The sequence below is a fragment of the Rattus norvegicus genome, chromosome 18 (assembly GCF_036323735.1).
Source record: "Rattus norvegicus strain BN/NHsdMcwi chromosome 18, GRCr8, whole genome shotgun sequence".
Lineage (NCBI taxonomy): Eukaryota > Metazoa > Chordata > Mammalia > Rodentia > Muridae > Rattus > Rattus norvegicus.
In genome coordinates this window covers 3,796,775-3,820,487 of record NC_086036.1, presented here as the reverse complement: position 1 = coordinate 3,820,487, position 23,713 = coordinate 3,796,775, and the positions used below count along the sequence as shown (strand labels likewise).

Sequence of the window (23,713 nt, the reverse complement as noted above, 5' to 3'; positions counted from 1 at the left end):
GCCACATGGGTTACTGTTTAGGCTCTACCTTTGGTTTTGGTAGCAAGTTCATGCATGTTGACTGTGCTATTAAACTATCGTACACACAGTGTGGGGAGAGCCACACACATAAATACAATATAATTAATCCCTGTTTTAAAGGAAAGGAGAAGGACTGTTCAGATAAGTAGCCATGTAGTACAATGCTTCGGCCTAGGAGGCCCACGGGAGATAAACCCACAGTCACGAAATGCTGCTTCAGCAGTGGCGTCTCCCTCCTCAGGATGGCAATCCAGTTTCTGCTAGTGCCCAACACTCTCGGTGGTTGTCTGAGGCTAAATAGCCTCTGGTAGGTCATGCTCTACAATGAATTCATGAAACAACCACTAATGATCCTGATTCCAGCAGTACCCCCAACAGAACTTTGGGTGTTTTTTTGTTTTTGTTTTTTGTTTTTTGTTTGTTTGATTCCTTTGCTCAATTTATTTAAATTGCCCAAAAATCTAAACCATTGGAAGCTGGAGTAAGATCAGAGAGATAAGACTAATGGTTAGATCTGCCTTTGAAAGAAGTTGCTGAGAGACCGGAGAAGTCATTTGATCACCACACTTCCCTAGACAACACTAGAAGCAAGATGACACGAACATGTGTGAGACTTGAAGCACAGAGCCACAACATACTGGCTTGGTATCCACAGCACTCCAGGGTTTGTAACAAAGCACATGAACCCCGAATGTGGGAAAACGAAGGGAACAAGAGTTGCAGGGCCTTCCCTGAAGCCACACAGCCTGGACATGCTGGGAACAGGGTCTGCACAGAGCTCTGGAGATGTCGCACACAGTCCAAGACTGTGCACTCCTTCCCTGACTGAACCATCTGCAGCTCCATCAAAGAAGTCTGTCTCCGAGCTGGATGGAATGTGGGGCGGTGCTGAAGAGCAATTAAGCTGTTTTCCAAGTACCTGCCACCACCAGATGTGCACAGAGAGGAGACCTGCCTGGCAGCATTTACACGTTCACCCTCATATCAGGCACAGAAAGCCTGGCAAGAAGAACATGTAACCACACTCATCCATCAACAGCCCGTCACGTGCCGTGCACACACACTGCCAGGGCTCTACTCCAACCCATCATTCTCCAAGACTCTGGAAGCTCCAGTGTCTCTAGGGCCCAAACCTAAGATAAGTGGAGAATATTTTGCAGTGAGACGATTCCAAGTCTAGCACTGCCCCCTCTGCAAAGACCCTGTTCCCTTTGAGAGGCACCAGAGCACACAGGAGTGGTTACGATTGTTAAGGCAAGCACTTAGGCTCATTTTCCTGAATGTTTGCATAGTGTGGAGAGAGTACATGATACTGTGGCTCTGCACGATTCACACACAGCACCCGGGGCTGGGATATTACCTCCCAGCTATGCCAGGCTCCTGGATATAGAGATTTGAATAACAGTGAAAACAAGGGACTCACAGTTGGTTCTAAATACTTAAGGAAAACTTTAAAAAAAATAAACAAGTACATGCAAAAATATAATTCAAAAGCTTTGTGCATGTAGTCCCAATTCCAGGCAAGGTGGAGGCGTGGCTTCTTCTAGGTCATTTCAGAGGTCTTTATTTTGGAGTAAAACAGGTATGTCAGCGAGCTTTCTTATAGCTGTGACAAAATACCAGAGAAAAATCATCGTCGCTCGCCATTTTGGTGGTCTTAGTCCATGGTCACCTGGTCCCAACTCTTTGGGCCTGAGACGAGGAGGAGTGGAGCATGTGAATGCAAGAGTGCAAGCTGATCACCTCTTGGTAACCAGGAAGCCAAGAGGCATGGCAGGGAGAGAGAAATGGCTGGGAACGAGATGAATCCTTATGAATGTGATTGACAACTTGACTGGTTCTGTCTCCTAGGCAACAAGACTCTGGGTGTGTCTGCGATGGAGTTGCAGACTGTTATTGGGGTGGTGTTTGTAGTTCACATGGATTGTCACCTGTGCTAGAGTGGGCCTTCAGTGACACAGCTTCCCTGGTCATGTAAGTGACTCCTTCCTTACCCATACTCTTACAACTCCAGCAAACTCATTGGTTCATTACCATAAACTTTAGGAATATGACTGCTTGGTCTGTTATCAGTTCCTGTCTGAGGTGAACAGACAGTTGTGTCTCGTCTTCTCAGGAAATCATATTCTCTAACTGTTCCATGAGCCAGGCTCTTAGACTGGATTAAAAAAGAGAAAGCAAGCTGAGGGCCAGCACTCATCTCTCTGCACTTCATGTTTGCCACCATGCTTTCTCTCCTCACCATGATGTTGTACCCTCAAACTAAAGCAAAAGTAAACCCTCCTTCACCCTCTCCAGACTTTGTTTGTTCGTTTGTTTGTTTGTTTGTTTGGTATTTTGTAACTGCACCAAGAAAAGCAACTAGTACAATCTGTTCCTAAGAGCACAACCCTAAGAACCTGTCCGTCAGTGTCAGCAGAGTCCTAAACCAGGAACATTACCTCTGTATAGCGCACCATGACCTACTCATCTCCCTAGAATCCATCGGCTGGCAGCAAACCTCTATCTCATGCCTTCAGAGGGATTTTAGATCTAACCACAGCAGGTGGGGGTTCACATCCAGACCCTCGCAATACTGTGGCACGTTAACGGGCTTGCTTAGCCCCTATAAGTTTTGCTTCCCTTTTATTTAAGCGTGTTAGTCCTGCCAATCTTGTGCTGTGCTTATCAGAGTTAGATGTGGTTCTGTACACGAAGCACTTGCTAGGTATATGAGCACACCACCATGGGAACCAACTGAGTGCTCATTGAAAATGCAGACTCAAGCGTCCTGCATGGGCCTTACAGAACCAACATCTCAGGTGAGAGCAAAGACCAGAATTGTTCAAATGCGCCGCCAATCATTTTTCTGCTAATGAGTCTGAAAAGCACAGAAGTAACATGACTGATGCACAGGTACACTAGGGACATCTGACAGCCGTGGTCACAGAGCCACTGCATTGGTAATGGTAAGGCAGTAGGAAGCATCTATAAGCCAGGTGGACTTGCGCTTTATGTGGACATAGTTTGCATTCCTAGATAAAAGTGGAAAGTAGAGACAGTCACTGAGTAGTCGAGATACAAAGAGAAGGAACCGTCTGTTCAAGTCGGGGAGCCAAACGAGGAAGGGTTGGCTCAGGCTGGGAGAAGGGGGGAAAAGAGAAGACAACAGGATACAGGATGTCTGGGGTTGATACCTCGCAGTCTGCCATGGGGGGGGGGCATATATTTGGGATGAGGCACCAGCTAACTGGCATTAGATTTCCTGACTGAGTGTCCTTAGGGGTCTATGCCGAGATGCTCTGCCCGTCCTCCCTCTCAGCCTCCTTGGAGTTTTTGCAGCATACACCCTCCCTGCTTCCCCATGCTCTCTCTCTTCCCAGTGCATGAACCCATTTAACTTGCTCTGGTCCTAATCCATAACCTCCCTGCTGCTGTGCTGAGCCCACTATGCCTGTCTTCCCTCCTACAGCTATGGAGAAGCCATCTGTGTTCCACATGCCGAATCCCATCTCTATGGCCGGTTCACAACCTTTACATAAACACCTGTACCTCCCTCGCCCCTCTCTCCAGCGGTGACTCACTTGCTATTTCTTCATTGGCTTAGAAGCTACTGCTGCCCCAGGGCCTTTACACATGCTATTCTTTCTCCAAGAAACACACTGAATGCAACATCAGACTCCTTTCAGGGAGATTTCCCCTCGTAAGGAGTACATATGTTGCACTCTCTTACATATCTGTGACCTATTCAATCACTAACCACTTAGATTTCTAAGAATTATGATAATTCTTGGATTGTAAATGCCCTGAGGTCATTGGGTACCTGACACAAGGCAAGCATTCGTTCTCCATTGACATAATTAATAAGTTAAGTGACATGCACTGCCAGTACATGTTAATTTGTAGTTTAGTGATAGTTTCCATTTGGGATGGACTAGATCTTACAGATGTCCAGTTGCTAAGGTCACCTATTAGAGTGTACGGTCTAACTACTTTGGACCTGCTTTTTCTGCCACTGTGCAAACCTTCCTGTCCCACCTCTTGGGCCTCCCCAGAGGCCTCTCCTTTCCTCCCCTCCCCTCCCCTCCCCCTCCCCTCCTTTCCCTCCTCTCCTCTTTTCTCCTCTCCTCTCCTCTCCTCTCTACTGGCTGCTCTGGCCAGGAAGTGCCTCTCACACTCACCCCAGATCTCCCTGGTCCCCATGACCTCTCAGGTGCTAACTTCCTGTTGTGGTTTAAATGGCTCCCACGGGCTCATAGAGCGTAACAAGGTGTGGCCTTGTTAGGGGAAGTATGTCACTGGAGGTGGGCTTTGAGGTTTCAGATACTCAAGTCAGGCCCAGCGTCTCATTCTCTTCCTTCTGCTTAAGGATCCAGATGTAGAACTCTCAGTTTCTCCATCACCACACCTGCCTGCATGCTGTCATGCTTCCCTCCGTGATGCTAATGGACTGACCCTCTGAACTGTAAGCCAGCCCCAATTAAATGGTTTTCTTTATAAGAGTTGCCACGGTCTTGGTGATCTCTTCACGGTAATGGAAGCTCAAAACTAAGACATTTTCCTTACTTATTAAGGCCAAATCAGAATGGAAAGAGAAACAAACAAAAACACAGTTGGTTATTTCCTGGTTACAACACACCTTTTCTGTTTAGTTCTTTTTTTATTCAAAAAAGGTTTCCTGGGCCTGTGCACTTGCTGCCCCAAACCTGGGTCCTTCTTTGTTATCGCTCGGCTGGAAGCCTCGACTGGATCTGCCTGGTAGGCTACTTGCTGGGCTGGACCTCCAACCCTTGGCCTTGGGGACAGTCAGACTCCTCCCTGCTCCACCTCCAGTTTCTACTCCAATCTTATAAAATACTCCTTTTTGATTTACGTTCCCATTGTCTCCAGTCCCTCAATGCTCCCACTCATCCTGCTTCAGGTTCAACATTCATCAAATCCTTCCAAAGACCAGGAACAATACAAACGCACACAAAGCCAGATGAAGCGTTGGGAAGTCTTGGAGAACTTACACAAGTCTCACTCGGGATAATGTTCAAAATACATCCCATCCCGAGTTCCTGGGAAAAGTAGAATGCATTCCCACTGCAAGGCCTCTGCTGCCCCTTTACCTAGAACTTACTCCCTCACCTCACGCCTGACTCCCCTTTGTGCCCTGGGTTTCTGCCATCGGCCTTTAAGTGGATTCCTCTGCCCTCAGCTCAGCGATGACCTGCGGTAATTCTGTTCACTCACTGGTTACCATCTCCCCAGAGTATGTTAGTCCAGCGGCCATCTCTGCCTTCTTCTGCAATGTCTTACCTGACCTTTATGGTCATCCCACACGTCTGGTTCTCAGAAGTTGTCGATAAATATTTATTAAATATGGAAGCAAATGAATAGTGCATATAAATGCATCCATGAGCATTACCGCCAGATAGTACCGATCTTTGTGGTACAGGCGTCACCTCAAAAGACATCATCAGCTCTTGTCCACCTTCAGGTGTTAAGGTGCTCAGTCAGGACAATGAAGCTAACCATTGTGACTATCTAAATCCCATGACTATGTGGGCAAGAGGCTAAAACAGAAAGAGGGTTCTGGTGCCTGTAATTCCAATGCTCCTCCATGGAGTAGCACCAGGCCAAGGTCAGGAGGCAGGAGGAGTTGCCCACTGGCAAAGACGCTCCCAAAAGGCTTCTTATGGCCCACGGGGGAAGCAGAAGAAAGTAGGAACAGAAACTAAGAAGTCGGTTTGGCAAAAAATCGGCAGCAACAACAAAACCTAAAGAGGGGGGCGACTCACCTCAGACATTTGTCGCCCACATTGGGTCCCAAACATCACAGCCAGAGAGTGAGGCCTGAGGAACTCACCCCAACAACACTCCCAGCCTCCAGAGCCATGGAAAACCAAATTGCATTGTTTCAGGTTCGGGTCTGTGGACTCCTTTTGGCAGCCTCAGCAAACTCGTTTAATCCTGCACAAAGGAAGTCTTCACAGAGGTGTGTGTGAGGGGTGTGTGAGGTGTGTGTGAGGTGTGTGTGAGGTGTGTGTGAGGGGTGTGTGTGAGGGGTGTGTGAGGGGTGTGTGTGAGGGGTGTGTGAGGTGTGTGTGAGGTGTGTGTGAGGTGTGTGTGAGGTGTGTGGGGGGGGTGTGGGGGGGTGTGGGGTGTGTGTGTGAGGTGTGTGAGGGGTGTGTGAGGTGTGTGGGGGTGTGTGTGAAGGGTGTGTGTGAGGTGTGTGTGAGGTGTGTGTGAGGTGTGTGTGAGGTATGTGTGAGGTGTGTGAGGGGTGTGTGTGGGGTGGGTGTGAGGTATGTGTGGGGTGTGTGTAGGGTGTGGGGGGTGGGTGTGAGGTATGTGTGGGTGTGTGGGGGTGTGTGTGGGGTGTGTGTGGGGTGGGGGGTGTATGAGGTGTGTGTGAGGTGTGTGTGAGGTGTGTGAGGTGTATGAGGTGTGTGTGAGGTGTGTGTGAGGTGTGTGTGAGGTATGTGAGGTGTGTGTGAGGTGTGTGTGAGGTGTGTGTGAGGTGTGTGTGAGGTGTGTATGAGGTGTGTGTGAGGTATGTGAGGGGTGTGTGGGTGTGTGTGGGGTGTGTGTGGGGTGTGTGTGGGGTGTGTGTGAGGTGTGTGTGGGGTGTGGGGGGGTGTGGGGGGGTGGGTGTGAGGTGTGTGTGGGTGTGTGTGGGGTGTGGGTGAGGTGTGTGTGGGTGTGTGGGGGGTGTGTGTGGGTGTGTGGGGGGTGTGTGTGGGGTGTGTGTGGGGTGGGGGGTGTATGAGGTGTGTGTGAGGTATGTGAGGTGTGTGTGAGGTGTGTGTGAGGTGTGTGTGAGGTGTGTGTGAGGTGCTTCAGCCAGACAATCTCCAGACAGAGGCCTAGGCTGGTGCACAGCTGCTTTTGTGAACTAGTCCAAACTAGTCCAAGTAGGCCAGTCTGGCGAGCACCTCATCTATGAGAAAGACTCCTAATATGGATGATACTTAGCATCTATTCAGCCACGATCCTTCCTCGCTCTGTGTAAGAAGCACATCTGTAGTAGTCTGATTACAAACATCTAAAAACAAACAAACAAAAATAGTGGCCTTCGTTCCACCCCCGGGGCCTCTTTAGCACCCTGTCCCCATCTTCCACTCTCCCCTAAAGGCAAAAGCCTTGCTTCCCAGTCAAAAAAATACCACAGGCGTGGTTTGAAGCTGCAGTAGCTATATAGAAAGCACTCACAGGCTGGCTTAGAACAGCAACGGAACACACTCAAGATGTTACAGAGCTGTGTTGCCCCTGAACCTGTAGGGAGAGATTCCTTCTGTGCCTCCTCCAGCTTCCAGAAACCCAGCCCTAGACATCCATCTCCACTGATGTATCAGGAGCCTCTCTCTGCTTTGAAGCCCAACACCAAGGCCACACCAGCAACATCACCATCTTCCAGAGAGGGGGTGTGAGAATCCAGAAGGCCTGGCGGTGTTCCCTCATCTCAGGTTCCTACTGCTCCCTTCTGCGTGCGGCCTCGGAGCCACACTGAGGTGGAAGGCTAACGGATGGAGGGGTCCATTTCTGCAGTGTGAGGAAGTCATCACCTCTGCTAGGATGAGACTGCAGTGGGGTGTTTGCTTAGGGGCCACACCCGTGCTCTACAAGCGGACCCAGCAAACCCACTCGCTCATCAAACTAGACTGGGGAGGAGTCATTTAGTCTGTCATTGGTGCCCTCCAGGGAAAGTTCACGAAACATCTGCCTTCCAAACACACACACACACACACACACACACACACACACACACACACACAGAGCTTGTTGAAACTTGGTGCTGTTCTGGCAGGAAACTTGTAGGCTGGCATTGCCTTTTGACCACTGCACCTAAGACAAGCTGCCACAAGAAAGACTGTTGGAAGCAGGAAGAAACAGTCCCACCCTCGGGGAACCTGGAGCTAGCATAGAAGGAGATTTGAATAGAAGCGGCTCCGAGGTGCTGTGGAATCAGCTGGAGGGTGCAAAGCTCAGCTGAGCACCAAGGAAAGCATGATCACCGGCACAGTGGTGCACAGCACAGTGGGCAACTCGCAGACTCTCCACCCTTAGTCACTGGGGTTTGAACCTTGGCTTTACCGCATACTTGTTGTGTGCTCTTAGACATGTGGCTTAACTTCTCTGTGCTCCAGAATCCTTTTGGGTAGGATGCACATGTCCAGCAAGGCTCCTTCATAGATTTCAATAAATGGCTATGGTGATTAAGGGGTCAACAGAAAGATAAGAGGGGCGGCTCAACAGATAGAGGTGCTACCTGTGCAAACATGGCAGCCTAAGTCCCACCACAGAACTCACGTAAAGGTGGAAGGAGAGAACTCTGTTCTATAGTGTCACATTAGGAGTGTGTGTGCGTGTGTGTGTGTGTGTTTTGCTGGCTTACACGCATAGCTAAATGCTTACCACACATTCTCAGTCACACACACACACACACGCACACACACACGCACACACACATGAGGTGCATTCAGCCAGTGCCTGGCATCACTAAATACTGCACCAGAGTGTGTTACATTACAGTCTTGCATTACGTAGGCCCTGACTATCAGCCTACGCCTTCCCATCTGCCCTTTACCTGATGCCATCGTATGAACTTTGCACAGTGAGATGATGGCATCACAGAACCAGCTTCTTCCTCGCTTTGAATGGTGAACACAGTCGGTTGCTGAAAACCCTCGTCTCTAACTAGCACCCGTTCATTAATTGCATGTGTGTTTTCCGATCACATGACCCTCACCGAGAGATTATAATGTTACAGGCTGAAAACTAGGGCAGGCAGGACTCAATGAGCTGGCTTCCCCTAGGCAGTTCCCACCCTGTTGGCAAGAGAATTCTAGTTCTAACCCGTGCCCTGGATGCCCTTTCTTGCAAAGCAGGCAAAGGCTGTCTGCAGATGCAGCCCTGCCCTAGTAGATTCCGGCTTCTCCATCGTCGTCTTCAGCCAGGAGTTTGCACACACAGGCAGGCAGGCCCCTTTTAGTTAGACCTTGATTTAAACTACTCAGGGACCACCTACTAAATCCTTTCCTCAGTGGGCAAATGGACCCAGAAATACCTACATGACAACCAGAAACAACTCGTCAGCTGGAAAAAGATATTATTGCCACTTAAATTAGCTTTAAAAATTAATTCTTCAAATGTCATTTTATCATATGCAAAATATGTCCTTCAGATTTTAGATACAAGCTGTATCTGAACTAGTTGTTACCTTGTTCCAAGGCAACAAATGTTACACTGCTGTGTTGTAGAAGGGGCAGAAGCATTTGCTGTTGGGAATGAGTCAGTGAACCAAGTCTTTCCAGCACATAAAGTGGTGTACATTCTGACAGCAAAAGATGGCTCTGTGAGTAGAGGTGATTGTCACCAAATCTGACCATCTTGAGTTTAATTCCCAGGACTCACATGGTGGAAGACGGTAACTGACTCCCACAATTGGTCCTGTTACCTCCAGCATGAAAATACATACATGTACATGCATGCAAGCCCACAAAACACACACACCGACACACACACACACACACAGAGACACACATAGACACACAGACACAGAGAGACACACACACAGACACACACACAGACACACACACAGACACAAACACACACTCATACACAGACACACACACATATACACACACAGACACAGACACACACATACACAGAGACACACACAGAGAGACACACACACAGACACACACACATGCACAGACACACACACAGACGCACACACACAGAGACACAGACACACACACATACACAGAGACACACACAGAGACACACACAGACACAGACACACACACACAGTAATATAAAAAGAATTTTAATAAACCTTTTATGTGACTTCTATGACAAACAAGCCTGCCGTCAGGAAGTCTTACCTAAGAACAGTCTCTGCACCTCATGAAACACTTCTACATCTTTGAACGTTATTGACAAAAGGTCAGACTAGAGCTGAGAAGCTGCCTTCTCAGCTCAGAGAGTTTACTACGTACTAGTGAAGACCCGACTGCAAATCCCCAGCACCCACTGGTGTGCTGGGCATGGCCATGTGCTGAGGGGAGACAGGAGGGTCAGTGATGCTTGCTGGTGCCAGCCTAGCATCAGACTCAGGGAGAGACCCTGACTCCAAGGAATATGGAGGAGAGTGACAAAGAAAGACAGCAGAGGTCACATCTGACCTCCTCAGGCTCCTGTAATATAAGTGTGCATACACCACAAACAACACATACACACACAGAAACACACACTTACAGACACACATACACACATATATACACCACACACACAGACTTATACATGCATACTTATACACACATACCACACACACACATATATACACCACACGGAGACATACATATATATATGCATACATAACACACATGCAGACACAAAAACACACATGCCACATACACACAGACACATACAACACATACACACATAGACACATACCACATACACACACAGACACATACTCATATAAGCACACATGCCACACAGACATACGCAATCACATACACACACAAACATACCACACACATGGACATACCACACAGACACAAACATGTACATACCGCACACACATTCACATACCCCATACATACTCACACACACCACACACATCACACACACATGCACACTCATATACACACAGCACAAAGAAAGATACAGATACACACTCACATACACACACTTATAAACAAACCACACAGACACATACACACCACACACACATACACACACACATCACACACTCTCACACCACACACACATAATACACATTCATATCCACACACTTGCAAACACACCACACAGAGACACATACCACACACACACATATGTGCACCACACACACACACACACACACACACACAAATATGAGCTACTATTATGAATGCTGTTTTATATTAAGTGACACAGGTTTTCTGAGGTCAGGAGCTGGTGCAGTTAGAATAAACTCACATTTGAACTGCTCTGTCACCTGCTTCTAAATGACAGAGGAGATGACATCACACCCATCAAAGCAGTTCCCTGCAGTTTCAAGAAAACTGGATCTTACAAGGACGAACCATCTAAGGATAGCTTTGTGTCTGGAGTCTTTTTTCAGGCTCAGAATGCAGAATAATTAACCATTTAATAATTGTGGATGAATGGATGAGTTAGTTAAAGTCGAAATCCAGCCCTTGGTATCCAAATGTCACATTCGATACAACCTGCAAGACTCAGTTGATTCCAGGGCTACCCTCCCTGAAGCATGTGATACCAGAGGAGTCATCAGAAACAAGGAAGTGGGGGGCTCCCAGGATCTGCTCCTGCCCCCACTGAATTAATAAGCAATTGCTAACGTCAGCTTTTTCAGAACTCCTATCGGTTCAAAACCCCACAGCAACCTATGCATAACTGGAATTTGAAGCTAAGTTATTTATATGATACGACCTAAAGGATTGTAATAGATACATTTTATAGAATTTAAATTACACTTCGCTAAAACTGTGGGAAAGGACTCATGTTTCAAAAATTGAAAAAAGATAAGTAGTTTTCATGTGTGGAGTAGAGACATCAGACAGAGCGCCAACTGTAGACCTCACTTTTCCAAACCTATTTTTAATGCTGGTTCTTAGATGCTTTTCCCTCCCTTCTAGCCCCCCACCCAGCAGAGGTAGTGGGAAAGAAAGGTTATCAGGATACAAACAGTGGGCCTGTTTGGAAATGGTTCTTTGGAGCAAATTCCATCTACGTTGTCAGAAAGTCAGCAGTTCAGTTCACAGGTCAGCAGCAGCAGCTTGCTCCACTGGCAGACACTTCACAAATAAAGCAAAGAAGCATTGCGAAGCCAGCTACGCAAGCTAAGCCTGTCGCTGTCCATCAAGTCCAATTTATACTCCCTGCAAACATCGCCTGTCCTCCCAAAGCATCATGTGAGTCTGTCTTAGCAAAACTCCCCATGAGTGTGCACCGCTGACATCACCCTGCCAATCAGCCCAAGTCCACAGAAGAGGCAAGAAGACTCCAGTCCACCACCAGAAGGTCTTTGGTTCGTTTTTTTCTCTATGGTGTCAAATGTGACAAATGGAGTTCAGCTACCCTATGTAAGGCGAACCAATACATGCTTGCCATTAGCAAAGAGTCCTTTGTCACATGACCTCTCTCATGCTTGCTTTAGCAAAACATCCCTTCGCCTGTGTCTGCTTCAGGAAAGCACTCCTTCACATGTTTGCCTTAGCAAACACCACCAGACACAACTGACTTTCCAAAGAAACCATAAGCTTCCACTTCAATTGACATTTTGAAACAGTAGTAGACGCCATAGTACAAGTGAGGGGCTGCAATGAGTGGTATCTTCTCTGTGACCCAAAGATTCACTAATCCCATCTCTCAACAGTAATTCAGAGCATGAAGGCAAGCTTCTCATTCAAGGACTGGGCCCTTGTAGCTTAGGCAACTCCCAAGGTGCATTAGCTCCATGAGATTTGCTCAGGAACAAGGTGAAATGGCTCTGGCCTGGTGTGGGAGCATGTGTCTCCACTGGTTGGGTCCGTCAGGTCAACTCACGGAGGGAAAACACTTCTGTGTCCCTTCCCTGTGTGCACTTGTACATGGGCTTTCACTGCTGAAACTCGACTAGTTCGACAAGCACGGGCAGATATTAGGGAAATTCTTTTTAAATAAAGATGGGCTGGGGAGCCGCTGCCCTTCCAGAGCACTGGGGCTCAATTCCTAGTGCCCCCCATGGTGGCTCATGATCATCTGGAAATCCAGATTCAGAGAATCTGATGCTCACTCTGGCCTCTGTGAGCACAGGCATATATGTGGTGCACATACATATATGCAGGCAAAACACTCATATAAAAAATAAATTAATTAAAGCTATCAGTCACCTTTAAATGTATAGGTCATTTGTCCGAATTGTCAAAGTAATTTTATCATTGTTACAAGAAGGTCATAGTAAATGTCTTAAATTTTCCAGCCCTCACTTAAGGATTTTATGTGAATGAAAGGAAAGGCCCTGTTAACAAATGATTCTCTTTCACAATAGTTCTATAAACAGAAGCTTGTGTGACTCAGTTTCCTGTTTATGGCCGTTGGCACCAAGTTACACACGCAGCTGAAACTCGGTTGTGGTTTGTAGCAAAGAGCGAGCACCGCCACTCTTACCCATGCCCATGTGTGCAAGTGCGTGTCTCTGTCATCCACATCAACACAAGCGCTCTGTGGGAGGCACACTGGGATGCAGGGAAGGATAACAGGCAAGTAGACCTGTCACTGTGCAAATTCAGGATGTTTGACACATCTGTGCACACCATCCCTGACATTGTAGTGTTTATGCCAAGTTAGCCTAAAACTCTCAGGTCACATTTTCTTCAGAATCTTATAAAAGTTTTATTATTTTTTAATCATGTGTAGGATGTATGGCTGCATGTGGGTATATGGACAGGAGTGTAGGTGCCCACAGTGTCTATCGCCATTACCCACCTGGAGCTGGTTTGAACTTGGGTCCTCTGGAAAAATATCAAGTGTGCTTAACGGCTGAGCTATCTTGGCCCCTGCACTTGAGGCCATATTTTCAATTTCAATTCCCATGTTGTCATTGCTGTTGTCCAGTATGTAACATCCCCAGGTTTCACAGGTAAGGGACCATGCAAAGCCAATACACCTGTCAGGTTAACTGCTGACATCCTTTAACGCCGTCCCCATCAAATGGTCAATGGCTTCTAAGTTGTACTGCAGGTTTCATGGTAAAGCATGGACAGGACCCTTGGATCAAAGAAATCTCTCAAAACAAAAATTCAGACATCTGAGTAACAGCGAGAATCTGAACCCTTCTTTATGGGATCTTCAGGGCGAGGAAGAACAAAATGAATCTCTGACACAAACACTACTCAGAATCATAACTCACCCTGCCTTTTGACCGGGGCTACCGTTAAAATACCAGCCTTGTTGTTATAGATGCACTACCAAAAATTAGCCACTACCATGGGACCAGGTTCTATTTTTAGACATGGCCTTTGCTCACTTCTGCAACTTTAATTTTTACAGAGCCTTTTGGCATGAAATTCTAAATCTTGGCTGGCTTCACAAACTTATTTTTAGAAAGTTCAAGAAACAGAGCTGTTAGTTAACCCCTCTCCTTCCAATCTCCAGCTGTGCTTAAGAAGGGTCAGTGCAGCATCATTCAGATACAAACAACAGATTGGTCATAATTTCCCAGTCCTTCTCCACTTTCTCCACCTGTGTGCAGCCGCCTCTCATGATCTGAAAGACAAATCCATATGAATTTCTGCCCACACTGGGGAAACGTGACCAGTAGTCCAACCTCTAGAGCTCAGCTTTTTCTCCCTTCTCCAAATATGCTTCTCTCCTATCACAAGTAATCTACATTCCTGGGTCCCTCAACTGTTGGAGCAGAAGGCAACTTCAGTTCACTTTTTTCTTTGAGGAGGAAACTACCAAGTACAGCTTATCACTAAACTGAGGAGTCTTTATGAAGTCATGCCCTGGTCTAGAGCCACAGGCTGCTGAGTGAACTTGAGAAGCCACTTCCTACTTTCTGGGAGTCATAGCCCATGCACATTAGCCTGTCCTACAAACCCGGGAAAAGTATCTTTTCTGGGCAGCCACACAACAGGGCCAAGTGGCCTATCACTAACAGTGCCACTTGGAGAGCATGTGGTGGCTCTCTGTGGGCAAATCTGGGGAGAACCACAGTTAAGGATCTCTGTGGTGAATTTTTCACTTCATGCCTGCTCTACCCAAAACTAGAACAATTCTCTCCAATGCTGGCGTGGCAAGCAATCTAGTGTCCTTAAGAATTAAATATTCAAGCTACAGTAGACAGTTATTTTAAAGTGAAAAACTCAGTTTTGCTACTATTTAATATACAGATTGTCATAGGGGCCTTCACCCAGTCCCCAAGTCAGATGATCACTTGCTTTTAATAGTTTTGAGTGTCTGAGAGAGAAGGTGGGTTACCAGCCTAGTATGTGACCATGACACACAACCTGGCCAAATAAAATATGGATTCTCCTCCCTTAAATAGCAAAGAAAATGCAACCCCAGATTGGAATGAGAAGTGAACATGAGCGTATGTCTCCTAACGATGCAGAGCTCACAGTTATCTCATGCTGAAGCATTGAAAATGATTCAAGGGGACGAGTCAAGATGGCGGATCCAAAGAGGCAGACAGCACTTTCCCATTATCTCTCAACAGTTCTGAATCAAAACAGCCGGAAGTCAGCCTCTCACCAAAACTGGTGACTGAAGGACACACCGAAGGGTAAACAGAGGGACACTGAGAGACCCAGAGACTGCTTACGGGACAGAGGGCACAGCGATGCACAGCCCAGTGGCCTGACTGCCTGTGGGGGGACACAGGGACAGAAAGAGAGCAAGGGAAGGCATCCTGGAAAACCCATACAGAAAGAAACAGAAAAGGAAGTCTATAGCTTATTTAGAGATTGCATAATGGCCCTCAAGAACCCCTCTGCTTGTCTCGGTGTAAAAGCAGATGCAGTAACAAGAGCCATTTTCAAGCTGTGGCTTTAGGAAATATTAGTTCCTATGATGGTTAGCTCTCAAATGTCAACTCGATATAACCTAGAATCATATGGGAAGACAGTCTCAATGAGGCATCATCTAGACCTAGTTGGCCTCTAGGCATGTCTGTGGGGTTATCTTGATTGTGGTAACTGAGGTGGGAAGACCTAGCCCACTATGGGCAGCACCATTCCCTAGGGCCCATCCTGACTAGTATAATAGTGAAGAAGATGAGCTGAGTAGAAAGCAGGCATGCACTTGTTCTTTCTCTGCTCTGGACTCTGGAATGTGGCTAGCTGCTTCAAATTCCTGCCTGACTTCCCCACAATGATGAACTGTACTCTAATAAGGATTAGGAAAAAAATCAAATAGCATAAAAGCAATAAAATGAAAGAATTTAGCACACACATTTTCATCCTAACTCTGATTATAAATAGTCTTAATTATCAAATTAAAAGACATAGACCTCTGAGTAGACTAACAAAAGTGATCCAATCATTTTCTAAAAAATTATTAAATTCATTTGTATATGTAGAGAGAGGTACACATGCTACAGTGCATACATGAAAGTCAGAAGTCAACTAGTGAAAGTTAGTTCTGTCTTATACCATGTAGTACCAGGGATCAAACTCAGGGTGCCAGTCTTGACAGCAAGTGCTTTTAGCACTGAGCCATTGCACTAATCCAAGGTCCAACTCTTTGCTGCCTGCAGAAAACATAGCAGCAAAGATACATACAGACAGAGTAAAAGGACAGGAAATGATATCCAAGCGACCAGTGTGCAGAAGCAAGTAGCTGCCACTATATAGTTATATCCATCAAAGCAGATGTCAGACAATAATAGAAGAGGCAAAGTTACCCCATATACCAGAGAGTCATGGTCATTATAAACGTATAGGCACCCAATGTTGGTGTGTCCAATTCATAAAATAAACGTCACTAGGGCTGGAGAGATGGCTCAGCGGTTAAGAGCACCCGACTGCTCTTCCAGAGGTCATGAGTTCAATTCCCAGCAACCACATGGTGGCTCACAACCATCTGTAAAGAGATCCGATGCCCTCTTCTGGTGTATCTGAAGACAGCTACAGTGTACTTATATATAATAAATAAATAAATCTTTAAAAAAATAAATAAATGTCACTAGACACAACAGGCACGGTCATAGTGATAATGGCTGGGAGCCACCATGTGGGTTCTGGGGACAAACCCAGGTCCTCTGGAAGACCAGTAAGTGCTTAACAGCTAGGCCATCTCTCTAACCCCCAAGAAGGATTTTTTAAAAACTTAAACATATAAATAATGAGACCAGTTCGATACCATGTCTCTCAACAGAGAGAAGGTGAGGATCAAGAATATGCACTGCTGGATCTTACAATAGCCTCAGCAAAGAACCAGCATCAACAATCTTCACTCTATCCCATCAAGCAGGGAAGGGAAGCACTCTTCTAGTGTCCACTATAAAGCCACTTCCACTCTGATACCTAAGTCAAATAAGGACGACAGTTGACCAAAGAAAACTGTCAACCAATGCTCTTGGTGAACATGTATGCAAAAAAAAAAAAAAGAGTTCAACAAAATATTTGCAGAATAAATCCAGCAGTCACTTAATAAAACCACACACCATGACAAGGTCGGTTGCATTCTAGGGATGCAAGGATGGCGTGACAAACGCCAAGTGGCGACAAAGCACAGCCCCGGATAGAATTAATAACAACAATGCACACGATGATCTAGACAGAGGCATGAAATCGCCTGACAAAAATCAACTTCCGAAGGAAGTACACAGAAGCCTCGTGACGCAACATAATACATGCTATCTAACATTACCTTGAGGCAGCATCAGACTGCAGGGGAAAACTCAAATCATTTGTCTAAGGTCAGGACGAAGACAAGGATGTCCACTGTTAACGCTTTTACTCAATGAAGTACTTAATAAACAAACAAGTAAATAAATAAATGGTCTGCCGATGAAAGAGGAAGAGGTCGAATTATTTCTATTTTCAAATGACAAGATCCTACACTTAGAAGAGTCTATCAAAAACTTTCTGGACCTGACAAACAAATTTAGCAAAGGAACGGTATTAAAAAAATCAACATATAAAACTCAGTAGCTCTTTATATCTCAACAATGAACAGACTGAGAAATCAATCAGGAAAGTAACCTCATTCACAGATGCCTACAAAGTCCCTTGGGATAAACATAGCCAGAGAGGTGACAGAGCTTTGCAATGAAGCTATGCAACTCCAAGGAAAGAAACCAAAGGGGGCGCCAGAAGACGGAGAGAACCCCGTGCTAGTGGGTGAGCAGAACAAATACTATTTTCTCTGCTGCCATAAACCATCTAGTGATTCAGCGTGATCCCTATCAAAATCCCACGGACATCTTTTCACAGAACTAGAAATAACTGTATATGAAAGCACTCATGCACACAGACATACACACACACACACACACACACACACACACACACACACACACACACGAACACACACACACCCCTCTGAATAGCCATAGCAATACAATTTTTTAAAGAAAGCAATGCTGGAGATACCACAACACCTCACTTCAAATTATACGACAGAGCCATGGTAATCAAAACCTATTGAACCATCGCCAAAACAGAAACAGACTAATGGAATAAAATAAAGGATCCCCAAACAAACCCGGGCAACCACAGCCAGGTTTCAACATGGATGCCGAAGAGACCAGTTAGCCACTGTGACACGCTGTGCTGGGAAGGCTGGATGCTGGCGCGTAGGCGCCCGTGAGTAGCTCCTAGCTCTCACCTGGATAAACGTCAAAACAGAGTGACTCAAAGACCCTCCTGGGAAGCCGGAGACCTTGGGACTGATGCAGGAAATCAGGAGGAAGCACATAAGACGCAGGGATAAACCACGACGTTCTAAATGAGCCTCAGTGGGCCAGACAGTAAGAGCTTGGCATGGTGATGGGATTGTGTACAATTAAAAAGCTTCTACACATCCCAGACAACAGTCAATTGAGCGAAGGGACATATACGGAATGGAAGAAAAATTCCACCAGCAATTCAACCAGTACAGGATTACTATCCAGGATATATAAATAATCAAACGCCCAAACTAATAGACAAACTGAGGAGATACTCTCCCCCCAAATGACAAGTAACCAATAAATAGATTTTTAAAAAGTGTTTGACAACCTTTGTCTGAAAATGCAAATCAAACTCACTGAGACTCCATCCCATCCCAGTCAACCTGGGTACTATGGGAACAGGATAGGCTGGTGAGGACTCCTAGAATGGGAAGTTCTTGTTGAGAATAGAAACCACTGTGACCACTGTGGCAACTGGAATGGAGGTAAATAAAAAATAAAAAAATAAAAAAAAAATAAAAGTCAGGAGTAAATAAACCTACTACATAGTGCAACCGCACCATAAGCCCAGGGTGATACTCAAGGGAGAAACACTAGCGTACGACAGGAAGCCCTGCATGTCTATCTATGTTGGTGTTCACGTACTTACAATAGCCAGGGTGTGGAATGTCCTAGGTGTCCACCAACACCTAGGTGATGAATGGGTGAAGAAAGTGTGGCAAATATTCTCAGCGGAGAATCAGTTCTCAACCTCTGGGTCGTGACCCCTTTGGGGATTGAACAACTCTTTCATAGGGTCACCTAAGACCTCAGAAAACACAGATATTTACAAAACGAGTCCTAACAGTAGCAACATTACTTATGAGGCAGCAACAAAAATGATTTTATGATTAGAGGTCACCACAACATGAGGAACTGATTAAGGGGTCATGGCATTAGGAAGGTTGAGAACCACTGCAAGAGAGTGTTATTTGACCACAGTGGTGTGGGGCAGGAGAGCTGGTTCTGCCCCTCAGCAGCCACCACATGGCTCTGCTCAGCTGATGGCTTCTGGTGTGATGTTGGTGGAGAAAGACGCATCCTTCCTGGTAGGTTGGCCGCTAGGAATCTGACCGGACTCTAATGAGTATATGGACACCACAAAATGAACTTGTTGTTTCCTTTTGGGGGCAGGGTAACAAGGGAGGATGGACATAGGGAGACTGGAAGGTGAGTATGATTAGGGTGCATGATGGGAGATTCCATAATAATAATAATAATAATAATAATAATAATAATAATAATAATAATAATATGGTGATGGTGGTGGTGGTGGTAATACAAAGCTCATATTATCCAAAAGATAATGGATAGGACTGGAGACTATCCAAATAAACAAAACGGGCCAGACTAAGAAAGAAAATCTCCCACATTCTCCCTCGTGCATGATTCTAAATTTTAAGAAAAGTCAGGAAAGTAGAAGGTGAACTATTCAGAAAGGGGGTTGGGGGAGGGGAGGGAAAGGAAGGGAAGGGAGGGGAAGGGAAGGGAAGGGAAGGGAAGAAAGGTGCTCACATATGAATGTGATTTGCAGGAGTGAAAATTAAAGCCCATTGTCTTGATAATTAATACACAACAGTAAAATGCTTTTTGAAAGAATTACATGGATTTTCCCCAAACATCCCAAACTTGCTGACTCTCTGGGATGACATCTGGGTGCAGCAGGGATCTGGTGGACATGAACTGCTTTACAGACCAATAAAGGCAGGCCCTCTATTTTATCAACATAGGCGTCTTATGTCAATGGTGTGTGGGAAAGTCAACACTTTTCTAAGGAATTGCATGCCTCACGGAGGTAAAAGCATTCTGATAGACAATGTTTGGCAATGGATGCCTTTCTTGTGGCAAAGCCAGAAATTCATTAACTTTAGAAGTCTTATATTTTCATTTACTTAAATGTAAAACAAGTTTTTCTAATGTATTTTAATTTTTTTCCGAAAGAAAACTGCCAGTGCTTTTTGAACAGATTGTCTGAAACATTAAAATGTGGTTTTCCCTGGTAGAAAACCTTGGCAATAGCATGTAAGAGGAGCCATGACCAGCCAAGTTTTTACTGGGGTTGGGGTTGGGAAGCGCAGGCCTGAGTGAATTCTGAGTGTGTGATTTAGTGAGTGTAGACAGCAAGAAGCCTGTCACGCACCCACTTGCTAGGGCTCCTCTGTCTGCCACCATTGGAATTTTTTGTGTGAAAAACTTGCTTTAACCTGTAGGACAGTGCTATTCGGCGCACACACAAACACAATGGTAACTGGTCAGGACATTGCTCACATACAGAGAACTACAAAGAAGAGGAGAAAGGGAAGAAAGCAGCCAAAAGTGGGGATGAAAAAAAGCAAGGAGTCAGCAGAGAGGATAGTGGAGCTACAAGGACAGCGTGGTCATGACCTTGAACTTGACATGGAGCCTAGGCCAACCTCGAATTCTCAATCCTCCTGCCCTAGGCTTGCCAGTGCTGAAACACCAGGGGAGGACCACCATGCCTTTGCAACCCAGACCGCTGATTTTCTGTTTGTGTTTAGTACCAGGAAGGCCTAGGGCCTCCTGCACACTAGGCAAGCACCTACCACTGGACTATAACCACTGAGCCCACTGGAAACCAACTGGAATCATTGAGCAACAATACCAAACTAAATGTGTCAGAACGAATTCCATAGTTACATTTCGTGTACACGCATAATAACAGATAATTAAAGCAAACCTATGTGCAACCCATTGGAGACAATTACAAGTATCCTCGTGGTGGCTGTCTTTTTAGTTCCCTTTTTGCATGTTTATACTATATGATAAAAATTGTTTTATCATTGATTTATCTTCTCAATTTTCTTTCCATGGAATGAAATGTGCACAGTATGTTAACATGTTCACATGCATATATAATTTGTAAATAAATTTGCATCTACCACATAGCAGTTCCTTTATGTCATTTATGGTGGTGCCAGTCAAGACTGTCTAACACACTAACCCAGACACTTTAAGCTCCAAAATTACTCCCACTTCCTGTAATACTTCCTCTCCTCAGCGGGACTTCCAGGAGAAAGGATAGCTTGGAGTAGAGAATTTGGACTTAGGACTGGACTTCAAACGCTCACATCCATCCTAGGATCAAGTGTTGTTTCTTGGCCTTCTCCTTTGAGGCCTCCCAGCCCACGCTGAGGCCCGGATGTGAGGGCTGGCACACCAGCAGGTACTGATTAAGTTGGAGCAACCGCGCACCCTCTTTCCTGCCAGGTGTTCACTGCCGGTGTTCCTGCCCACTGAAAGTCTCACTGGCCCCCAGAACTGCTTGTTGGCCCATCAGGTGAATCTTTTTGCTGACAGTGAAGAGGTACCAGGGATATAACCAGAAATACTACCGAAGTCTCCTAGGCATAAGGTTGCAAATATGAAAAGTCTGGCAGACAGCCGCCACTGAAGCCCACGGTCTGTCCTGGGATAGCCAGGTGCCGTCGGGGATGGAAATTTTGCTATGAAGCCTCGGACTTCCTCTTCTGCAAGCTGGAAACTGATCACAACTTTCACTCGCCCTCACCTTGCCTACCCCATCCACCTACAGTAGCATGTGGCCAGGTCAGTGCTGTCATAGGCTCATACACGGAGCACTGCGCCCAGGTCACAGGGTCTCTCTCCAGTCAGTCTGGCCTTGGGACAGCTCGGCCCCATTCACTTGAGGTCATTAGGTCTAGTTGGGAAAAGAAGATCCGTCCTTTGGCCTCAGTGACTGGCCCATGTAGAGAACTAGTCACCACTCTCAAACCAATCACCCTCTATCTGTGGGGGACTGACCGTACCTGGATGGTGTGGCCGCTGCCCGGTGCAGTGGGGCCGCCCACCAATTTGCAGAAAAGCTCAGGCCGGGGCCTTGAGACATCCAGGCCCCGCTCCCCGCAGGTGGCGGTGGCCCAGATCTTCGCTGCCTGGGCCAGGTTGAAGTAGGGTGGGTGCAGACTGAGCCGGGCGGCCGGAGGGTCCTGAGCCACCACGCTCCAGCAGGGCGACATCCTCAGCAGCAGCAGCAATAGCACGAGCAGCGGTGGTGAAGATCGCGGTGCCCAGCCCAGAGCCACCGCCATCCCGGGGCGCTGGTTCTCCTGCTTGTGCTCCGGATGGCACCACGGAGCAGGAGGCTGCCACTCTCTGCGCGCCCGAGCAGCCTCAGGAGTAGGCGGCGCCCTGGGCCGCGCCCCTCTGTCCACGCGCTGAGGCCGACGCGTGGGCGCGGCTCCGCGTTGCGGAACCTGCGGCTGCGCTGGCAACGGCCGGGTCAGGAAATGTCAGGCATAGATATTGCGAGCTGCAAACTTTCCAGGCTTCCCAAATCCAGGAGACCGGGTGTTCCTCCGACTGTCCTAAGAGCCAGATCAGAAATCAAACCGGTGTGTGCTCTCCAAATACTGAGGTCTCCAGTTTCTGAGAGGCTTGCAGGAAACTGCCACTGCCTGTAGAACTTTCGTCAAAGACATTTACAGTTCCCAGTCGAGCATTGATCTGTGGGCCCATTCTTCTATCTTGCCGGTACAGCTACTGGCTGAGTCTGGAATTAAAGGATCTCGCTGAGTTAGCAGTGGTGGAAAGTACATATCCAAACCACAACCCGGTGATGCTCGCTGTGGTTCGCAGGGAAGGTACCTCGCGTGAAATCCTTTAGATGTCCAGGTACTACTACTCCCTTAAGGCTGAGACTTGGACACTCCCCAACACTGGATTCACGACAGGCCCTCTAAGGTATTAGAGGAGGTGCTATTGATGGGGAAGCCAGCATGCTCGAGGGTGCCAAGTGTCCCAGGACTGAAGCTAGAGAAGGAGGGAAAGAGGCAAGACGTGAGAAACACCACTGCCTGGATACAGGGATGAGAACACTTGAGCTTGCACACTTGAGAGGTGCTGTGGTGTGAACATCCCTGAACCTCCCCACAACAGATTCATAGGCTGAAACCCTACAGTCAACCGTGAAGTTTTTAGTTAAAGAAGGATTTTTTTTTTTTTTTTAGTTTTTTGCAGTATGCTTTCGCTTTGAGTCATCCCACTTGCACAGATTTATATCCAGGGAATAATCAGATAAATATATCGAGGGGGTAGTGCTGGTGAATGTGACCAGTACCTTTGTAATCGAGCCCCAAAGGCATGGTGGCACACACCCGCAACCCAGCACTACGGAAGGCTGAGGCAGGTGGATCGGGTGTCAAAGGTCAGACTGGGCTGACAAAACCCCATCTCAAACCAAAATGAATAAAGAAACGAACGAAAAATAAGAGATCAGAGTGTGCTGGCTGGTTCTTGCCTCTATAAGGGTACAATGAA

The 23,713-nt window shown here is 46.6% G+C and overlaps 1 protein-coding gene across 2 annotated transcripts in view; it reads right to left on the bottom strand.

The window, feature by feature from the left end:
* Positions 1-22,590, bottom strand: part of Lama3 (laminin subunit alpha 3) — a 235,124-nt gene extending 212,534 nt beyond the window's left edge. Inside the window, exon 1 of one of the 2 annotated variants that reach the window (XR_005496046.2) lies at positions 22,204-22,590. Coding sequence is in view for 1 of the 2 variants with exons in the window: in NM_001393748.1 (NP_001380677.1) it covers positions 22,204-22,485 (282 nt within the window). In the remaining variant the exon portion in view is untranslated. The remainder of the gene's footprint in view (positions 1-22,203) is intronic. The other variant, NM_001393748.1, reaches the window with a different exon arrangement.
* Positions 22,591-23,713: the final 1,123 nt, after the last annotated feature.